The 20,316-nt window shown below is 39.9% G+C and overlaps 2 protein-coding genes across 2 annotated transcripts in view; both read left to right on the top strand.

Annotated features, from left to right (window-relative positions):
* The window catches only part of tgfbrap1 (transforming growth factor, beta receptor associated protein 1), a 24,943-nt gene extending 9,223 nt beyond the window's left edge, over window positions 1-15,720 (top strand). The window contains exons 4-13 of the mRNA XM_085773014.1: window positions 1,322-1,476; window positions 1,923-2,005; window positions 2,426-2,606; window positions 3,817-3,977; window positions 4,519-4,576; window positions 5,438-5,585; window positions 6,747-6,886; window positions 9,603-9,762; window positions 11,012-11,505; window positions 12,636-15,720. Of these exons, the coding sequence (XP_085629140.1) occupies window positions 1,322-1,476; window positions 1,923-2,005; window positions 2,426-2,606; window positions 3,817-3,977; window positions 4,519-4,576; window positions 5,438-5,585; window positions 6,747-6,886; window positions 9,603-9,762; window positions 11,012-11,505; window positions 12,636-12,827 (1,772 nt within the window). The 3' untranslated portion in view covers window positions 12,828-15,720. The remainder of the gene's footprint in view (window positions 1-1,321; window positions 1,477-1,922; window positions 2,006-2,425; window positions 2,607-3,816; window positions 3,978-4,518; window positions 4,577-5,437; window positions 5,586-6,746; window positions 6,887-9,602; window positions 9,763-11,011; window positions 11,506-12,635) is intronic.
* An 808-nt stretch (window positions 15,721-16,528) lies between these two features.
* On the top strand, window positions 16,529-19,977 carry LOC146989468 (uncharacterized). The gene is made up of 4 exons (XM_085773013.1): window positions 16,529-16,591; window positions 17,002-17,796; window positions 17,932-18,400; window positions 19,118-19,977. Exons 1-4 carry the CDS (start codon window positions 16,563-16,565, stop codon window positions 19,904-19,906), a joined length of 2,082 nt encoding a protein of 693 aa, XP_085629139.1. The 5' UTR covers window positions 16,529-16,562; the 3' UTR covers window positions 19,907-19,977.
* Window positions 19,978-20,316: the final 339 nt, after the last annotated feature.

Genomic DNA, 20,316 nt, shown 5'->3' with positions numbered 1-20,316 from the left:
ATGTGTCAAATATTGTGTTGGTCATAATACAGTGTCTGTTGGTTAAAGAAGTTGAAATATTTCCATGTTTGTCTATTCTGGGTCACATTAGAAGTCCTCACATTTCAGGCCAAAGGTGAAGTGTTGGTGTTTTTACTGTTCTCCAATGTAAAAATGGGTCACGTTTGACCCTTAACATTATTCAAAGCTTAAAGTCATCTGCCTGTTGGTTGCCAGTGAATTAAATAAATAATGTGTTACATAAACATTTTTAATTTCGCTCCCCGATTTCTTTTTGTGCCCCCAAATAGTTCACTTTAGGCGTGCTGCTTGGGAAAAATGTTATGGTAGAGCCCTCGCTACCGCAGATGCGCTCCGCGAGAATGGTGCCTCGCCGCCCGGGTAAAATACGCGAGGGAGAGGGCTGGATGATTTGAAGCTTTTTTTCAAAACTCCGATCTAAAATATCAGATTGTACCACTTTCCCTTGGTCGATTGAGGTCCAGTAAAAAGTATGATGGTCTTTTAACTCTCCTCTAGCCATGTGTGTATTATGATGTCATGTTTATTACACAGAAAGTCACGTGATCATGCCTTTTAGCCGACATGTCACAAAAAACTGTACATATAAAATGAAAAAAATGCTCCAGCAAACTATAAGCAAACAAATCAATGTTGGCCCTGTTCAAAGGCAGACATATGACTGTTCTCATAATAGTTGGAGGAAATAAAATTATTTTCAATATTTTTTGATATATTGCAGTTTTTCAACATTTTTATGACGGATATTAGCGGTCCCTCACTAAAACAGGCCATGAAAGGGTTAAATTATAAAAAATATTGATGAAATTACACATTATTCATTAGAAGACAACTAACCCTAAGCAACAACAAAAAAATTATTGTAATACCTATTTTTGCTTTGACGTGGTGTGTGTTTGAAAACAGGGACCCATCAGAGACTGTACAGACCCCCACACCTTCAAATCACTTTTAAAAACCCACCTTTTTAAACTGGCTTTTAATCTATAAATTAAACTTGTGTATCTTGTTCTTGTATTTTAACAGTGATAATTTTCTGCATTGTATTTTAAATTGTGTTTTTATGTAAGCGTCTTTGAGCACTTGAAAAAGCGCGTTACAAATAAAATGTATTATTATTATTATTTTTTGTCCCTAACAGGAGAACGTTAGTCATTTTTAACAGGATCAGAGGGTTAAAAAGGTCTTGAAAAGTCTTAAATTTGAGCTGGTGAAACCTGCAGAGACCCTGCTCCTTGTTGTTTGTCGATGTGCCACAGTGTGTATCTCTGTCTGACCCGTGTGTGTGTGTGTGTTTTAGGGAAGGTCATCCTGGCCTCCACGAAGGCGGTGTACGTCCTGGTGCCGCTGCCTCTGGAGCGACAGATCCAGGATCTGCTGGCCGGTCACCGAGTGGAGGAGGCGCTCACCCTCACGGAGGGAGCACAGAGGAACATCCCCAAAGACAAGTTCCAGGTAACAAAAACATAAAAACAACAACAACGAGGTCGATATTATCCCAGTTTTAGCTTCTTTCTCCACTGACTTCCTGTTTTATTATCCTTTTAAAGTCTTTACATGATCTAATCACAAACTACATTAAGGAGCTTTTACAGTAACTCCTCATGAGCAGCTCTCAGATCAGCAGCTTGTGGTTCTTCTGCCCGAACTTCCCTTTTTATGAAAGATCTTATTTCTGCTTGAATCTAAATTTAAACTTTGCTTTTATAGCTGTTTTTTTATTGTTTTATTGCTGATTTGTTGTTTGTTTTTTATCTTTTGTGATGCACTTTGTAACTTTGTGAGGTTAAAAGTGCTATATAAATAATGATTATTATTATTTAAACAATAATATTGGTGTCATAGCAATTGATAATAACCTTTAACAATGAATGTTGTTGGTCTTATTTTGTCCCTGACAGGTTTTGCACAAAAGGATCCTCCAGCAGGCGGGGTTCATACACTTTGGCCAACTTGAGTTTCTAGAAGCAAAAGAACATTTCAGGTCAGAGTCGGAGACGCTGTTGGGTTGTTTTCCAATGTTTGGTCGACTCTGCAGCCGTGATATACTGTACAAGCTCGTTGTTTTCCTATGAATATGTTTTAGTATTTAATTCTGCTGTAGAGTCTTTATTTTTCCATTTATCCACCGTTACTGAGCGGCTTTTACCCTCACGTACTTGCACATTTTGAGCTTTGGTCGTTCAAAAATTTGAATTTAAATCATTGGTGAGATGAATTATAATAATATATTGCAATATATGATAATAATTGATGATATAATGAGGGAATTTGTTTTTGTTTAGCAATTTTAAGATGTTTTTTTTTAAAAGTATCAATGTATTTTCAAGGTTAAAATTATAACTAAAGGTGCCGTCCCTCCTCAGCAGCTTTTGTGACCTTTTTTTTCTCATTATATTTTCAGGAAGGGTCAACTGGATGTTCGGGAGTTGATATCTCTCTACCCGTTACTGCTGCCTGCTTCCTCCTCGTTCACGCGCTGTCACCCTCCTCTTCACGAGTTTGCAGATCTCAACCACCTGGCTCAGGGCGACCAGGAGAAAGTGCTGCGCTGCAAGAAATTCCTCATCAGCTACTTGGGAGAGGTAAATAGAGTAAAAAAAACAACAAAAAAACAGATTATTTATTTATTTATTTATTTATTTTTTGATCAAAATTTTATTTAATTCCTCAAAACATTAGGAAAGAAAACAAAAAACATAGTGAATAATACAGGGCACAAGGGAGTGTGATAGATAAACGATAGACAGTACTAACAAACAAGACCACAGTAAAAAAAATAAAAATAAGAAAGGGGAACAGAACCAGAGCAGATGCACACAGAACAAGATAAAAATAAATAAAGATAGAAAGAAATAAAAGAATAAGATAAATGAATAAATGTCAAAAATTGAATGAAGAATGATAACAATGATGACAGCAATAAAGTTGCAGTAAAATAATATAATAAAGTGTAAAAGAAAAAAAAGTCAGTCATATTAAAGCAGATATCAGTGGAATGTTTTTGTTAATATAAGTCCTAAATAGTCCTATTTTCCGTCAGCAATCACTTACATGAAGTATTTCAGCCTAAACACGAGTCTCTCCGTCACTCTGCTCTGCTGTAACCCGAGGAGAAAATTTTCCTTGTGGGATACAAGTGTTATCCAATGAGGGGAGAGAACGGCATGAAGGGCTGTGTGTGCAGCCAAGGGATGCGCGTGAATGTGGTGACGTAGCACGAGGACCAATTGATGCCTGACAAGGGCGGGGGCTGCTAACTCATGGTGCGTTCAAGGAAACTCGTACTTTGTGTTTTTCCTTCCTGTGAAGTCATACCAGTTCGATCTGGTACGAGTTCACGGGTCGGAAGTTACGAGTGGCCGTTATAGGGAACTTTCACAGACAACAGGACGGTAAAAACACGAGCTACGGGTTACCTGGAACGCTACCAAGTCGTAGTTGTGACTTGAAGCTGTAACTTACGGTTTCAAAAGCCTGCCTTGAACACAGCATTAGCCGAAACGGCCCTGCCACTGATATCTGCTTTAATTATATATTATAAATACACTAAAAAAAAAAAAAATTGTAAAAAGATGCTCTGATACCACACAGCAATAACAAATACTTCACAGACAAGACTCACATACACAAAAACAAAGACAACCACAGACAAACAAGACAAACAGGGCCTGTAGGGTTAGACAACCCTAGAATTTAGAGGAAGAGAGAGAGAGAGAAAAAAAAACAGATTATTTACATTGAATAAAACATTGTTTATGTATTTTTTTTAAATCTTTTTATCTCCACACACAGGTACGAAGCACAGAGGTGGCAAACGGCTGTAAAGAAGACGTGGACACGGCGCTGTTAAAGCTTTATGCTGAACAAGATCACGAGAGCCTTCTAGACCTGGTCGCTACGGACAACGCCTGCGTGCTGACAGACAGCGTCCCGTGGCTGGAAAAATACCACAAGTGAGGAAAATATCATCTTATGTCTTCTACAAGTCGGTAGAAAACAATTTAAATTGCTATTTTTCTACACGTTTACTGCAGCGGATAGATTTATACGTGTAAAGTGAAATAAAACGCACTCATTTTGAAACTGCGGCTTCATCATAAACGTGTTAAATATCTTAACATCTTTTAATGTTTGTATTTGCTTTGACTGATTAGACTTAATGTGTAGTTTCAGACCGGTCATGTCAGATCGTAGCCGCAGCTGTAATTAGAGGAGAAAATGAACGCTCTCGTGGGGATCGGTGTAATTTTCTCTGATTAACGTGGCCACAAAAATTTCCACAGGGACGACGGGGGGAAATGTTTTTCTCCTTTTCTCCTTTTCAGCCTCTTGTGGTTAATTACCACATTGTAAAGCCTTAATTTGGTGTCCAGTGTCATCAATGCAGTTTAATTATTTTGTCAAAAAAAAAAAAAATACATTATTGAGGGGAAGAAAAAAAAACAAACAAACCTTTTCTTCATTCAGTCTTTTTTTCTCCGTCTTTTTTTTTAGTTATTTTGCACTTGGGCTTCTGTATCACTACAACGGTCAGGACTCTGCAGCGCTTCAGGTACGTTCCACCTAAAAACTATCGACTCGCACGTACAGTAGGGATAATACGATAATAGATTTTTTTTGGTAGGATTATTGTCAGAGAAATAATCACGGTATTACAATTATCACGATTATTATGCATTAAATTCATTTTACAACACTATTAATGTGTAAAATCAAATATAGTTAAAATATACATTACTTTTTATTTTTTATTTTATTTGTGCAATACAAGTGACAGACATAAAGCAAACATAAAGACATGAGAAGACAAGCCATGACACAGCACTAGACGATTAAGAGTAGCTAATGAAAAAGAAGAAAGAAAAGGAAAGAGAGAGAGAAGGAAAAGGGGAAAAAAAGGGGGGTAGATATATTAAGGTAGCTTGTGATAAGAGAGAACAAAACACATGTCAATCAATCAATCAATCTTTATTTATATAGCACCTTTCATACATGGAAATGCAACACAAAGTGCAAAATATACGTTACTAAATATAAAATATTTTAAATATCTATTAAAATATGACCAATTATTGTTGTGTTTGAAATATTCAAGTCATTAATTGTCATTGATACCAAATGTTTAAGTTAATTTTAATCCTTTTTTTTAATTACAAATGACACTCTAGCATTTAAATTCCTACCAATTCAATGCTACGTTAGGTAAATGGACCATTATCTTGTGCATTTACCTTTACTTTGGCGCCACATCTGCCGATACGGTTCATACATAATCTCTTTTTTGGAAAGTGACGGTATTTAGGAATCTTTGCGATCAATTAATTGTGGCGTTTAATACCGCGATTAATTGTGAAAACAAGTAATTGTGACATCTCGAGCTGAACCTCTTAATGTCTTCATGTTTCTGTTGCAGCTGTGGATCCGTGTGGTGGACGGGGATCTGCAGGACAAGACGCGACCCGACCTCTACGAGTACATCGTGGACTTTCTCTGCTCCTGCTCCAGTCTGGACCTTGTATGGAAATATGCAGACTGGGCGCTGCAGAAAGATCCCACCGTAGGTTACCAGCACCTTAAATGGACCCATGAATGTAACTGCACTGGTCTGCCAGTCAAGGATTACTGGTGTCAGTCAGTCAGCGGGATGTGTTTTTATCAGCACTCAGGGCTCCGGACTGAGCCTAGAATTAGAATTTGAGACAGTGCAAGTAAATCTTTTCCTCTACTTGTGCATGTGCAAGCAGTAAATTTACCTTCTTTTCTTTTTAACACTGGTGAAATGTGGAAGGGGCAATTCATAAATCTGGTTTCTGTCATTATGGATGACAGGCCAATGTGTGTGAGGATCGTTAATGAAAAGTAAATGTGAATATTTGCCTATTTGCAAAGTTTTCTTTGAGCTCCTAGTAAAAAAAACATTATTCTGGAGCCGTAGAAAAGTGCTATAAAACATCTTTATTTTTAAATTTACATTTACAATTCACATCAGGTGACTGAGCAGACATCCAAAACAAGACAGTCTGGTTGGTGTCAAGATGCAATCTGCTATTTTCCAGTGCAAACAAGTCATTTCTTTAGTTCTGTATTTTTTTTTTCTGTATGTGTGTCTTGAATTTGAAAAGAAAAAATAGAAGAACTAAAATGTTCTTTAATGCAGATGATGATAATTATGATTTTTATTTATAAAACACATCAAAACAATGTTACAATGTTGCTTTACAAGACAATAAGTTTAGTTTAGTTTATTTATTTCATTCATTTATCGAGCATGAAAACAAAAAATAAAATAAAACTCATAAAAAATAATGACAATACTGTAACTCTAAGGGGGCAGAAAGAAGTGAACTTATATTGTCTACCCCTTGTTACAAAGAATTCATTCACAAATGAGATAATACCCATCCACAAAATAAATAACAAAGTAAGATAAAAAACAAAACAAAAACAAAGATCGTATCAACCAGGTAAAACAGAACAAAGCAAAAACAATCTAAGTCCAATGTAATGATGGCAAAACGAAAAGACGAAAAGAAAATAGAGGATAAAATTATTATGTATCATAGAAGGCCATTCAATAAAAGTGCTTTTTAGCAGAGTTTTAAAAGTAGACACTGATCAAAGTCTCTGTTTGTGTCGTATGTTTTCTTCATGCTTCAGTATTGATTTGTGTATTGATTTGATCAAAGTCTAAACCTCGTTTTTCTGGTTTTGTCTGCAGTTAGGCGTTCATATCTTCACGCGGCGGCCGCTCTGTAAGGATCTGTCGCAGCTGAAGCCCGACGACGTCATCACGTACCTGGGGAAGCACAGCCGGGCGCTGCTTCTCTACCTGGAGCACCTGGTGCTGGAGAGGAGGACACAGGTACGATGAGTCGACGAGGAGACACGAAGCCGTCGGCTGCTGTTGTGTAGAGCAGTGGTTCCCAACCTTTTTCTTAAAGGACAATTCCAGGCGAATTCAACTCTGGGGTGTATTTTCCTATCATTTTAGGTCTAAAAGAAGGAATCTGAAGATTTTCAGTTTAATCGCTCCTGTTTTGCGGTAGTTGTGTCTGTCCCCGCGTCGCCACGGCAGCAATGAATGGGAGTGGATGTAAGTTCCACTGTTTAGGCTGTTTCCATCCCTCAAAGCCGCAATTTTTTTCCACAGACAGCGTCAGATGGAGACTCAAACATGCACCGAGAAGTTTATTTACTTCAAGCAAGCCGACATGTTTGTAAAACTAGATCTTAATTCAAAGTCTCCCGGAGTCTCGCGCGAGACCCAGTTGCCGTGCTCGGTGTGTTCAGGTGCAGTGGGAAAAGCTACCGCTTGTGTCATAAACACAGGAATATCAACTCTTTACTTGCTTGAAGTGTACATTTTTTTCCACAGACAGCGTCAGATGGAGACTCAAACATGCACCGAGAAGTTTTTTTTACTTGAAGCAAGTAAAGAGTTGATATTCCTGTGTTTATGACACAAACGGGAGCTTTTCCCACTGCACCTGAACACACCGAGCGTCAACTTGGGTCTCGCGCGAGACTCCGGGAGACTTTGAATTAGATCTAGTTTTACAAACATGTCGGCTTGCTTGAAGTAAATAAACTTCTCGGTGCATGTTTGAGTCTCCATCTGACGCTGTCTGTGGAAAAAAATTGCGGCTTTGAGGGCTGGAAACAGCCTAAACAGCAGAACTTACATCCACTCCCATTCATTGCTGCCGTGGCGATGCGGGGACAGACACAACTACCGCAAAACAGGAGCGATTAAACTGAAAATCTTCAGATTCCTTCTTTTAGACCTAAAATGTTAGAAAAATACACCCCCGAGTTCGCTTGGAATTGTCCTTTAAGGGACCCATATTTTTACCATTGTAAACTTTGGTGACCCCCCCCCGATGAAAAATAAAATAAAATAAGGAACATCATAACTTCTTTTACATGAAATACTTTATTATATTTCAGTAATTTAATAACAGCATGGAACAATGAGGAGAACCTGTGTATGATTACAACATACAGTATTTCTTCAAAAACTTGTTCTTTTAAAAACAATTTTTTTTTAAACATTTTTCAATACATTACCTGCTTAAATGAATTTGAAAACCAAATAAGTTATAGACCTATATCACGAGGAACAGAGCGTGTGTGGAACAATGAGAAAAACCTGTGTAAAATTACAACATATTCTTTAGAACTTGTACTTTTAAAAACACAATTGTGAATTGTGAATATGTTGTAATTTTACACAGGTTTTTCTCATTGTTCCACACACGCTCTGTTCCTCGTGATATAGGCCTATAACTTATTTATCTATTTAAATACACAAATAAATGTTTAATGTGGCCCTTGAATTTAGTTGATTTTGTCACATATGAAGTAAATGCTTAGTCTACTCATTTATTTAACATTTTAATTACATTAAAATTATGAAACCCCTTAAAATCAAGAGGGCTTTGCGACCCCCCCTGGATCTTTGGCGCCCCCCAGGTTGGGAACCACTGGTGTAGAGAGAAGTGGGACCGAGAAACTGGAAGAAGAACTGGAAGTTGTTCAAATGTCGTCGGATCAAATCACTAAATCTGTGCCAGAGAGAATTAAAACGTGGTTTCCTACGTCAAACTTTGTGCTGCTGCGTCCATCCCAGAATATGTAGTAACAGCAGTTGTGGCACTACATTAAACTGGGTGGTGTCTGAAATAGAAAAACCTCCAAAGAAAGAGCATCTGTTCATTCAGACTGTGGCCGTTTGGTGGCTGCTGAAACAGATGTTCACTTTCTCTAAGGTTCCCTCCAATAACGTTACACTTCAATCACTGATCAGAGAGAAAGAACAGAACTGATTATTATAGGCAGTTTAAAAAAAAAAAGACACTTTAAACTACCTGATGTTTGATTATACTGCTCCGGAGACCTGGAATAATTGAAATCTGTGTATTTCAGATATAATCAGCCCAGATAAAGACAAACAATCACAAAAGGAAAAACAAGCCACATTCCTCAGGTGTCTGAAGAATAACTAAAAAGTTAGTTTGAGTCGGCACAGGATCAGGATCCAAACACAAAACCTGTGTGCAGGACAGGAAGCGTCATTACAGGAGTTTTTACTGCAGTTTCACTTCTCTAAAGTACCAAAAATACATTAACATGAACTGCAGCAGTCTGACGATTGACCACGTTTTAAAGATGAAAGTATTTTTTGATGAAGCCGACCACATGAGACGTTACAACTGCTCCGAGATTTACTCTAAAAAATATGAGACTTTAAAGGCCACGCACACTTTTTCATTTCATCGGTTTCTTCAGTTTTTAAATCTTAATTTAACCGGGATATTTTCACTTGGAGCAGAGCTGTTTTACAGACACTTTATTTATTAGACGCTCCACAGAGGCGGCTGGGAAATAAGAGCTGCTTGTCAGTCATCGTCAGTTACGAGTTGTTATGTTTGCAAACTGAATCAAGCTAAAATCAGGATATTACAATTCCCAGTCGGTGTTATTCAAAAGTTTTAAAGCCTAATGTCTTGTTTTAGAGGATGTTGTGCACTCTGTCAAGGAAAATAGTGAATGTGGAACTGTTTTTTTTTCTCTTGCAGAAAGAGAAGTTTCACACGCACCTGGCTGTGCTTTACCTGGAGAGGGTGATGTCGCTGCTGTCACCGTCGCCCACAGATGAGAAGAAGCTCAACAGAGCGAGAGAGCGGCTGCAGGCTCTGCTCAGGGAGTCCGACCTGTACCGGGTGCAGTTTCTTTTAGGTGAGGCGACGCTGATCTTTGCGTGTGTTTGTGTCTAAACGTACATAAATATTGTTGTTTTGCACTATTTCAACCAGATGCTTTGTAGTAGATGTACAGCGGGGAAAATAAGTATTGAACGCGTCAAGATTTTTCTCAGAAAATATCTTTCTAATAGAGCTATTGACATGATCTTTTTTACCAGATGTGGGCAACAATCAATCAATCAATCAATCAATCAATCAATCAATCAATCAATCAATCAATCAATCAATCAATCAATCAATCAATCAATCAATCAATCAAAATGTATTTGTATAGCACTTTACAATAGCCGGACGGTACCCAAAGCAGTAAGATAATACATGAAAACAATACATGAAAACACAAGAAAGTGCCACAGTGCTGCAAGAAGACACAAGAAAGTGCTACTAGTGCTGCAGGGTGTTAAAGGTCTAAAAGTGCATACAGCAAAATAAAAACAGGCAAAATAGGTACATATTAAGAACAGGACTTCCCTAGTCAGAGTTAAAAGCTAATCTAAAAAAGTGCGTCTTTACCTTCGATTTAAAAAGACTGAGGTCACAACCGAAGTAATGCACACATACAAAGAAATCCAAACATTTATGTCCATAAATTAAGTAATGTTTAATAAAGTGAAATGACACAGGGAATAAGTATTGAACACAGGAAGAAAAAGAGGCGCAAAAAGGTTTGGAAAGCCAAGAAAGCAGCTGGAGTCTGTCGGTATTTAGAAAGTAATCCTATCTCCTATCAGTGCAAAGTTATATCAGATGGTTTAGTCCAGTTGGCGCCTATAAAACGGTTTCTCATCACCAAGGTTTCACACAAGAGGCGTCTCATGACGGGGAAAAGCAAAGAGCTTCTCCAGACCTTCAGAAACCGATGTTGCAGAACAGACTGATGGCATCGGTTACAAACGTGTCTGAATGCACCGTTTTATCCGTTAGTGCCGTTAATCTGCAACTAAAAAGAACAACATTGAACCATAAACTGGCCTCAACCAGGTCCTCACAAGATTTCTGACAGAGTCAAAGGAAAACTAAGAAGAGTGGTCCAAGGATCACTGACAGAGAGCTTTAGACTGACCTGCAATTAGCAGATAGAGTTGTAAAAAAACAAAACAGTGAGTAATGCATTTAACCACCATGGCCCATGCAGTTCATTCAATACTTATTTTCCCCGCTGTATGTATCTATGTATTTGGTGCAGTGTTTTGACAGTTGGTGTTTTGTGTTGTGTTGTTCAGGTAAGATGGAGAACTGTGAACAACTGCTGCTAGAGCGAGCAACACTACATGGAAAACTGGAGGAGCACGACAAGGCGCTGCACATTTTGGTTCACCAGCTCAGAGACTTCCCGTCCGCGGAGGCGTTCTGCTTGTGGGCCTCGTCGTCTCGGGACTCTGCGTACCGGCAGAAGCTCTTCCACCTGCTGCTGGGAGTTTATCTAGACGGGAACCATCCTGGAAAGTCTCCGACGGGAACAGCAGCAGGAGGAGGAAGTGGCGGCAGCAGCAGCAGCGGGGGGGATCTGGAGATGGCAGCGGTGGACCTCCTGAACCGGCACGGAGAGGTGTTCGATGCCGTGCGAGTCCTCCGCATGCTCCCGGAGGGCTGGTCGCTGCAGCTGCTGAGGCCGTTCCTCGGCCGCGCGGTCAGGGCCAGCATGCACGGCTGCCGCACCTCCCAGATCGCTCTCGGCCTCGCTCACTCGGAAAACCTTCAGCTGCTGCACGACAGGGTGAGAAACGCACAGAGAAATAAAAGAAAAACGGGCAATTACGCCGGATACAAAGTCCTTATTTACTAGATTATGTCTTCTTTGTTTTCATTTTAATTTACTGCACAAAGCAGCATCAGTCTTAAGTAATAATAATGATAACATAAAGAGATTCTTATTATTATTTCTCGTGGAAAAATCCTATATAAATAATAATAAAACAGTTATAAATAGCAAAAACTGAAACAAAGCTGCAAATATTGGACATTAAACAATTGGTAGTCTGGAATTTTTTTTTTTTTTTTTGTATTGATTAATGGTTTGGTTTATTATACCAAATATTTGCTGGTTCCAGCTTCTCAAATGTGAGTTGATATTTTCCACTGTGATGTATTTGTATTTCTTTAGGAACGATAGATACAACATGGGAAAATGTGATGCATCTAGTATAAGACATCTAGCTATAGATAAAAGCGATAAATTGAGAAAATAATCAGCCTATGAATTGACAATGAAAATAATATTTAGGTGCAGTCATCAACAAAACCAGGTCAAATTTTCTAAAATTGAAAGTTTCAAAAGTTTTAAGCCAATTTTAGTTGATTTATTTGCACAAATAAACAATAAATGGTTCTTTATTTATCTTAAAGTAAAGTAAAGTGCCTTTATTTATCCCACGGTGGGGAAATTCACAGGGTTACAGCAGTAGTACATACATATAAACACATTCACACATGCCGTGCACACTGTGGTGGACTGGTAAAAAAAATATAAATATAGGGCAAACAAGATATTAAAAAGAGATATAAAAAATATATAGATATAAATATATAGTGCAGTTGTGGGTAGGGGTGGGTTATTGCACATAGAGACCTTAAAGCTTGAAAATGAACCATTTAAACCAGTAGATTTAGATATGAATATGATTTCCGTGCCTTTTGTCAAATTAACTTTATAAATAGCAAATATAATCACATTTCTCAAAAAGTTAAACTAATTGACTCTACAATAGAAAAATGCCTCCTGTCTACATAACTGTATAATCAATTACTCCATTTGCATATCGTGTCATCTTAAAGCTTCATCACTCCTTTAACTCGTCTCTTTCTCCTCTGTCCTGTTTTTTTCTTTTTTTTCTTTTCTCCCTGCAGCTGAAAGAGCGTAAGAAACCCGTCTTTGTGTCTGAAAAGAAGGGATGCCACCTGTGCCACAACACCTTCAGCGAGCCCGACGTGGTGTGTCTTCCAGGTGGAGTCCCTGTCCACACTCACTGTGTCGCCCAGAGAGTAAGAGACTCTCCCACTAAGAGACAATTAACTAATAGCAGCAGTAACCACACGTGAGACTCGAGTCGACCCCCCCCTTAAAACTCATGTCATGTGATCTGTGATGATCGGAGGCGCCCAGACTAAAAGCAGGACGTGCTGAGATTTTGGATGGATGATGAGGACTGAGGAGGGTGGGAAGAAGAAGAAGAAGGAAAAAGAAAAAAAAAAAAAAGCACAGAGCACACATTACCATAGTAGAAGCTGCTATGGAGTTAATGAGAAACACAAACAAAGCTGAGTGTGTATGTGTGAAAGTGAGTGTGTATGTGTGCGTGTGTGTGTGAGAGAGAGAGGGATGATTTCAGCTATTTATTGCAGCAGTTATTCCACACTTTCAGACTGCGAGTTTTTATAGAAGTTAAAAAAGCAACAGCTAAGTCACCCTGCCCTTTAATCCATTTAAAGTGAGAATTAATTAAAGCCCTGTGTCCTTCTCTGTGGGTTGAATACTGAGCCTGTCCTTGTCTCCTCCTCCGCTCGTCGTCGTACACACACACTTTTGAAACCTAAATGAGAAACTGCTCAGACTACAGAACACACACACACACACACACACACACACACACACACACACACACACACACACACACACACACACACACACACCACCACCCATACTTGAATTCTGGTGCGTTTCTGAAGCACCACTAAAACATAACTCGCTCGTTGTGGCAGTGTTGGGTTTTAATGTGAAAGGAAACTTTTTAATGTCTGTCTCTGAGATCTGGTCTCACTGCTGCTGCTTTATCCCCCCCCCCCCCATCAGTTATTAGGGTTGTAATAGTGATTTATTAATTCAGCAATTTGATACAAACTTCAGCGATTCTGAATGTCCTGACATTGGGGTGATTGTCTGTGTTAAAACACTGTATGAAATCTAACTAATCATCATCAACAAGAAGTGTAACTGTGGAGACTTTGATCAATACAATTCAAGCTGCATCAGGGATCAATCTGATTCGCCTTGCTCAAATTAAGATTATCAATAATATGTCAGTATACAAGAGCAAATGTTATGTTTAAAGTCTCATCAAAGATGTGTGTGGAAATGTGAAATCGACTACTGGTCATGAAATAAATCAAGAGGGACCTTCGCTGCCCCTCCTGCCATCATGGATTAATCTTCTTTGTTTGTCTGGAGCACACACAGTAGTAATTTAGATGAACTGGATTTAAATCCAGAACAAATGTTAATCCCAGTCAACATGAGCTGCTGGAAAACTTAAATAACATTTAGGGCGGCCACATAAAGATGTTTTCGGAGGGAAATTGTTCCAGTGAGAAGAATAAACATGAACATGAAATAATCATATTTTATCTCCATTATTACTATCTATGAGTAGTTCAAAGGGAGATTTTTGTTTTATCCGGACAAAAATATCTGTAACCACCAGATGGCGGTGCTGTGCAAACTTTTTGAAACGAATGTTATGAACTACAGGTGGAGCATTTTTGGAAATGAATTGTATTCTTTGCTTTCATTGGACTCAGTGCCCTGAATATGCCTTTTAATGCCTAATGTGGAAAACACTGAACAAATTCTCCGAGCGTTTTTATTATTTTTTTTCCTGCACAGTCCATTAGCACAGACCTTGGTTGTGGTCAGAGGGAGATGCCTTGACAGTCGATAGAGCTGTGCAATTAAAATAGTTTCCTTGAATTAATAATGGAAACCTGCAAAACTGAAAAGCAAAACTATGGCTGTGATGAAGCCTTCAGATAAAATGTTCCATGTGGACGCATATATGCATTTCTTCCACAGTCTTCACAAAGATGAAATTGCTTTTCCAACAATGTCTTGTAACTGCACATGACACTTAAAACCTTTTATTAATGTTTGGGATGAAAAAATGTTCCCTCTTCTATCGTAATGAAGCCCCATATTCTTCACAGAGCTCTGCTTTTAGTGCTTTTAGTGCTTTACAAATATTGTGTTTGCCTCAGATGACATTTAAGTGCAGCCTGGACCTCTCAGACAGACATAACTGGTGGCAGGTGCATCGTGTTTGTGTAGCTCAGTTGTACGAACAGTAAAAACAAAAAAGAAAAGTAAATCCTGAATGTCTTGTTGGAGGTGAAGTCAAACTATTTCACACAAGGTGGCAGACGGAGTGAGTGGTGAGCATTGTTATGTAAAGCTGCTGTTCATGGATCAATACACTTTCTAAATCAGTGCAGCTCCATGTTTTCTTTTTCATATGTAACACTTGTCTCTCCTGTCCTTTTTTAAATGTGCCCCTGAAGACGCCCAATTTAAAAAAAGTTGAGTCCTCTAAGATCAGGAGACATAAATACAAATCACACTACAAAACTCTCTGCAAGATATTCATCATAATTAGACAGAAACTGTTCAGGATTCAGATCAGATACTGTGTTTACCCCCCTAATGTTTATTTTTTATCCTGTATTCAGTCGTCCAACCGATCAAAACATCACTGTTGTGGGATTTGCTTGTTTCTCTGGTGCCTGTGCTGTTGATGCTTGCCTTCTGTAATTGCAAACAAAAACAAAAACAAATACTTTTGGGGACTTTGTGCAAACATGGGACTATTTTTCTAACATGGAGATCTGAACCTTGTACATAAACTGTAGGTTGACTCGCTTTCCATGACAGAAACTCACAGCTTATGCACAGCATTTTTCTGTCCAAACAATTTGTGTGTAGCTTGCTTAAAAGTCCTCCTAACAATGACTTCAAATAATGGTAATAATAATAACTACTAAATAAAAAAAAATACAGTACATTTGTGTGAAAAAAAATGCTATTGTATTTTATAAATATATGTATACTGATATGTATATACTGCATTTGTACCTGTTTGTTGCTTTCTTAATCAATGCCAATGTGGATGGAGTGTACAACCTGTAAAATCCGTCCCATTTTAATAAACATCAAACGGTATATCAATTCAGGGAGTGTCAATTCACTTTTCACATCTAAATGAAGTTTATGTTCATGTTTTTTGAGATGATTATAGTCAGACCGAATCTTAAAATCTAGTTGTAAGACCTGTACTAAGTTCTGTAGACTGAAATATATTCATTTTATTAATACTGTAGATCAATTAGTGGTTATCTATAAATCATGGAGCCTGGGGAATGTTAAATCTATTTGGCCTCTGATGAACTGCTGATATCCAAAACATTACGGTATGCACAATAATAATAATAACATACAATGTAATTGTTGATCAGTTACGGGGCATTTCTCTGAGCAATCTTAGTACTTTCCTCTTCATGCTAATTACGTTTACGTTGTAAATATGGGGCTTTTACTGTGAGTAAAAGTCATGCAGCAGCTTTTCTGCTTCACTGAATGTGATTTTTTTTTTGCGGGAAATTTGTAAATTACACAAACAAAACAAAAAATAAGCAAAAGAAAACTTATGACGCTGTACTGGAGTGAAATAAAGTGAGAAAAATCGAAGAAAACCGAGTAGCTAGCCTAAATAATCACAACATAGTCGAAATCTCGCGTAATGTATCGTAGTCTCGCGTAACGTCAGCACACATCGCGGTATTTCCACTTTCTTTCGCCAGTTGCCATGGAAGCCGGATTCGGAAATCTGAGCAGAGCCGAAACTCTTCATGTTTATGTCGTGTTTTTTTGTTTCTTTTTTCGTTTGCGTGTTTGTTTTGTTCTGTGGCGCTGCTCCACACGATATTTTAGCTCCATGCAGTTAACAAACGGGAAGAAGTTATCTGAAAACCAGAAAATCTAGAGGAAAACCACGGTAACGTGAGGACGTTATGGTTGACGCGGAGGAGATCCAAGTGAGGTAACGTAGTAATTAAAACCAGGAACACAGACTTTTCAGACGGCTGGTTTAAAGAAAAATATAATGTATTATATTTTTATTAATGTACAAGACACAAGATACTCTGGGTGGGAGCATTGGGAGATAATAAATAACATTAATTAATCAGTCATGTGATGAAGTGATGTAGCCTAATGTTAGCCACCTGTCTGTTAGCAAAGAGACAAAAACTACAATCAAGAACATCCAAACTGAAACAGGAAATTAAAAGGATGTGATGAGAAGCTATAATAGCAATAAAATGTGAAACTAGCCTGATATATTTTCAATTTTTTGACCAAATGTGGTGTTTATTTTCTTGGCAGTGTAAACATCTTCTTTACAGTACATCTTCTATTTACACATCTGTTTTTGTGTTGTTGTTTTTTTAGTTTTCCTGGTGAATACTCTGGTGAAGATCCAGAAAACCCTACCTCACAAGAAAAAGATGAGGAAGATGAAGAAAAAGAAGAAAAAGATACTCGGACAAACGGCTGCATGAACAAACTCAAATCCTGGTGGCAAACCATTGTGAACGTTGTTTTGCTGGTGCTTTTATGTGCAGTGACTGGCGCTCTCTTTGCTGTGATGGGTAAAACCCAAAGTGCGACAACTGAGTTACAGTATGTGTCAAATGAGGTATTGGACCTGTGGAACATCACTGAACAGTTGCAAATAGAAAACACTAAGCTGAAGAAATGCCTGAACACGTCTTTGGAAGAGGAAAACAGAAACCTGACCCAGCGTCTGAATGAAATACTGAGCATCATCTCTTCAGAAACGGCAGAAAAAGAGTGGCTGCGCCAGCTGTTAATCAGCGAACAGCAAACCTCCACGTCTTTGGAAGAGGAGAACAGGAACCTGACCCAGCGTCTGAGCAAAGCTCTGAGCATCATCTCTTCAGAAACAGCAGCAAACGAGGGGCTGCGCAAGCTGTTAAACAGCGAACAGCAAACCTCTAAGTCTTTGGAAGAGGAGAACAGGAACCTGACCCAGCATCTGAGCGAAGCTCTGAGCATCATCTCTTCAGAAACAGCAGCAAACGAGGGGCTGCGTAAGCTGTTAAACAGCGAACAGCAAACCTCTACGTCTTTCCTAGAGGAGAACAGGAACCTGACCCAGCATCTAAACGAAGCTCTGAGCACCATCTCTTCAGAAACAGCAGCAAACGAGGGGCTGCGCAACCTGTTAATCAGCGAACAGCAAACCTCCACGTCTGTCCTAGAGGAGAACAGGAACCTGACCCAGCATCTGAGCGAAGCACGGAGCATCATCTCTTCAGAAACAGCAGCAAACGAGGGGCTGCGTAAGCTGTTAAACAGCGAACAGCAAACCTCCACGTCTTTGGAAGAGGAGAACAGGAACCTGACCCAGCATCTAAACGAAGCTCTGAGCATCATCTCTTCAGAAACGGCAGCAAACGAGGGGCTGCGCAAGCTGTTAAACAACGACCAGCAAACCTCCATGTCTTTCGTAGACGAGATCAAGAACCTGACCCAGCGTCTGAACAAAGCACGGAGCATCATCTCTTCAGAAACGGCAAAAAACAAGGGGCTGCGCAACCTGTTAAACAGCGAACAGCAAACCTCCACGTCTTTAGAAGAGGAGAACAGGAACCTGACCCAGCATCTGAGCGAAGCACGGAGCATCATCTCTTCAGAAACGGCAGCAAACGAGCGGCTGCGCAAGCTGTTAAACAGCGAACAGCAAACCTCCACGTCTTTGGAAGAGGAGAACAGGAACCTGACCCAGCATCTGAGCGAAGCACGGAGCATCATCTCTTCAGAAACGGTAAAAAACGAGCGGCTGCTCAAGCTGTTAAACAGCGTACAGCAAACCTCTACGTCTGTCCTAGAAGAGAACAGAAACCTGACCCAGCATCTGAACGAAGCTCTGAGCACCATCTCTTCAGAAACAGCAGCAAACGAGGGGCTGCGTAAGCTGTTAAACAGCGAACAGCAAACCTCTACGTCTTTGGAAGAGGAGAACAGGAACCTGACCCAGCGTCTGAGCGAAGCTCTAAGCATCATCTCTTCAGAAACAGCAGCAAACGAGGGGCTGCGTAAGCTGTTAAACAGCGAACAGCAAACCTCTACGTCTTTGGAAGAGGAGAACAGGAACCTGACCCAGCATCTAAACGAAGCTCTGAGCATCATCTCTTCAGAAACAGCAGCAAACGAGGGGCTGCGCCAGCAGTTAATCAGCGAACAGCAAACCTCTAAGTCTTTGGAAGAGGAGAACAGGAACCTGACCCAGCATCTGAGCGAAGCACGGAGCATCATCTCTTCAGAAACAGCAGCAAACGAGGGGCTGCGTAAGCTGTTAAACAGCGAACAGCAAACCTCCACGTCTTTGGAAGAGGAGAACAGGAACCTGACCCAGCATCTAAACGAAGCACGGAGCATCATCTCTTCAGAAACGGTAAAAAACGAGCGGCTGCTCAAGCTGTTAAACAGCGAACAGCAAACCTCTACGTCTTTGGAAGAGGAGAACAGGAACCTGACCCAGCATCTAAACGGAGCACGGAGCATCATCTCTTCAGAAACGGTAAAAAACGAGCGGCTGCTCAAGCTGTTAAACAGCGTACAGCAAACCTCCACGTCTGTCCTAGAGGAGAACAGAAACCTGACCCAGCATCTGAACAAAGCCCTGAGCACCATCTCTTCAGAAACGGCAGCAAACGAGGGGCTGCGCAAGCTGTTAATCAGCGAACAGCAAACCTCCATGCAGCTGGAGGCACAAAGTCAAAAGCAGCGTTCAATCCTGTTCTCCAACCAGCTGACCTTTCTCTGGAGATTCTGCAACAAAACCACGCTGAATTGTACACGCTGCCTACCGGGCTGGACCGAGCACGCCGCACGCTGCTTCTACCTGTCCCCAGTCATAGAGAAGTGGGAAGATGCTCGCCGGGTGTGCCGCAGAAAGGGCGGCGATTTGGCCATGGTTTACAATGCCAAAGACCAGGCGTTCCTGACCAACATGACTTATCAGTTCTCACACGCTCACCCCAAACAAAATTTTCACTCAGCGTGGATCGGGCTACAGGACATGGTGAAGGAGGGCACTCATTTCTGGCTCAATGGCGACACAGTAAAGTGGAACGTCAGCTACTGGAAGCCTAATGAGCCGAACAATGCCATTCCTGACTGGGACGTGGACTTGGCAGGACAGGACTGCGTTGCTATCGTGCCACCAGATCGACCTGGAGCGAAGGGCTGGTTAGACTCCTGGGATGACATTGTTTGTGCTGGCAAACGTCACTTCCTGTGCGAAACCCTGGCTCTTCAATTGGTCTAAATGACAAAGCTGGGGTCCAGATCTCCTGATGTTTGCTGGACTGTGTCTTCTCTATTACTGAGTAAACTGTGCTACACAAATAGGTGTGCTATTGTTGAAATGTGAATGTAACTGAAAGCTCAAGATTTAAAGCTTAAGATGTGGTCTTGAAAACACAGCACCACACGACCAGTTTCATTGTTTTCATTTGTCGTGTGCACGTGTTCCCAAAATGCAGTAAAATCTTAGGTTTAGGTAGCAATGCATCTAGATTCACACAGTTGTTTTTTTCCTGTACATTTAAAGTCAAAGTTACAGTGTTGTTGGTGGTGGCTCAGAGTAACGTACACTTTTTCCTCACACAATCTAACTGATGTTGCCACATTTTGCAAATCCAATGGGGACAGTGTTTGATGAATGTGAAGAATGTT

This window comes from Trachurus japonicus, chromosome 3 (genome assembly GCF_045865225.1).
Source record: "Trachurus japonicus isolate A0001 chromosome 3, Traja_1.0".
NCBI lineage: Eukaryota > Metazoa > Chordata > Actinopteri > Carangiformes > Carangidae > Trachurus > Trachurus japonicus.
This window is presented reverse-complemented; position numbering and strand designations above follow the sequence as displayed.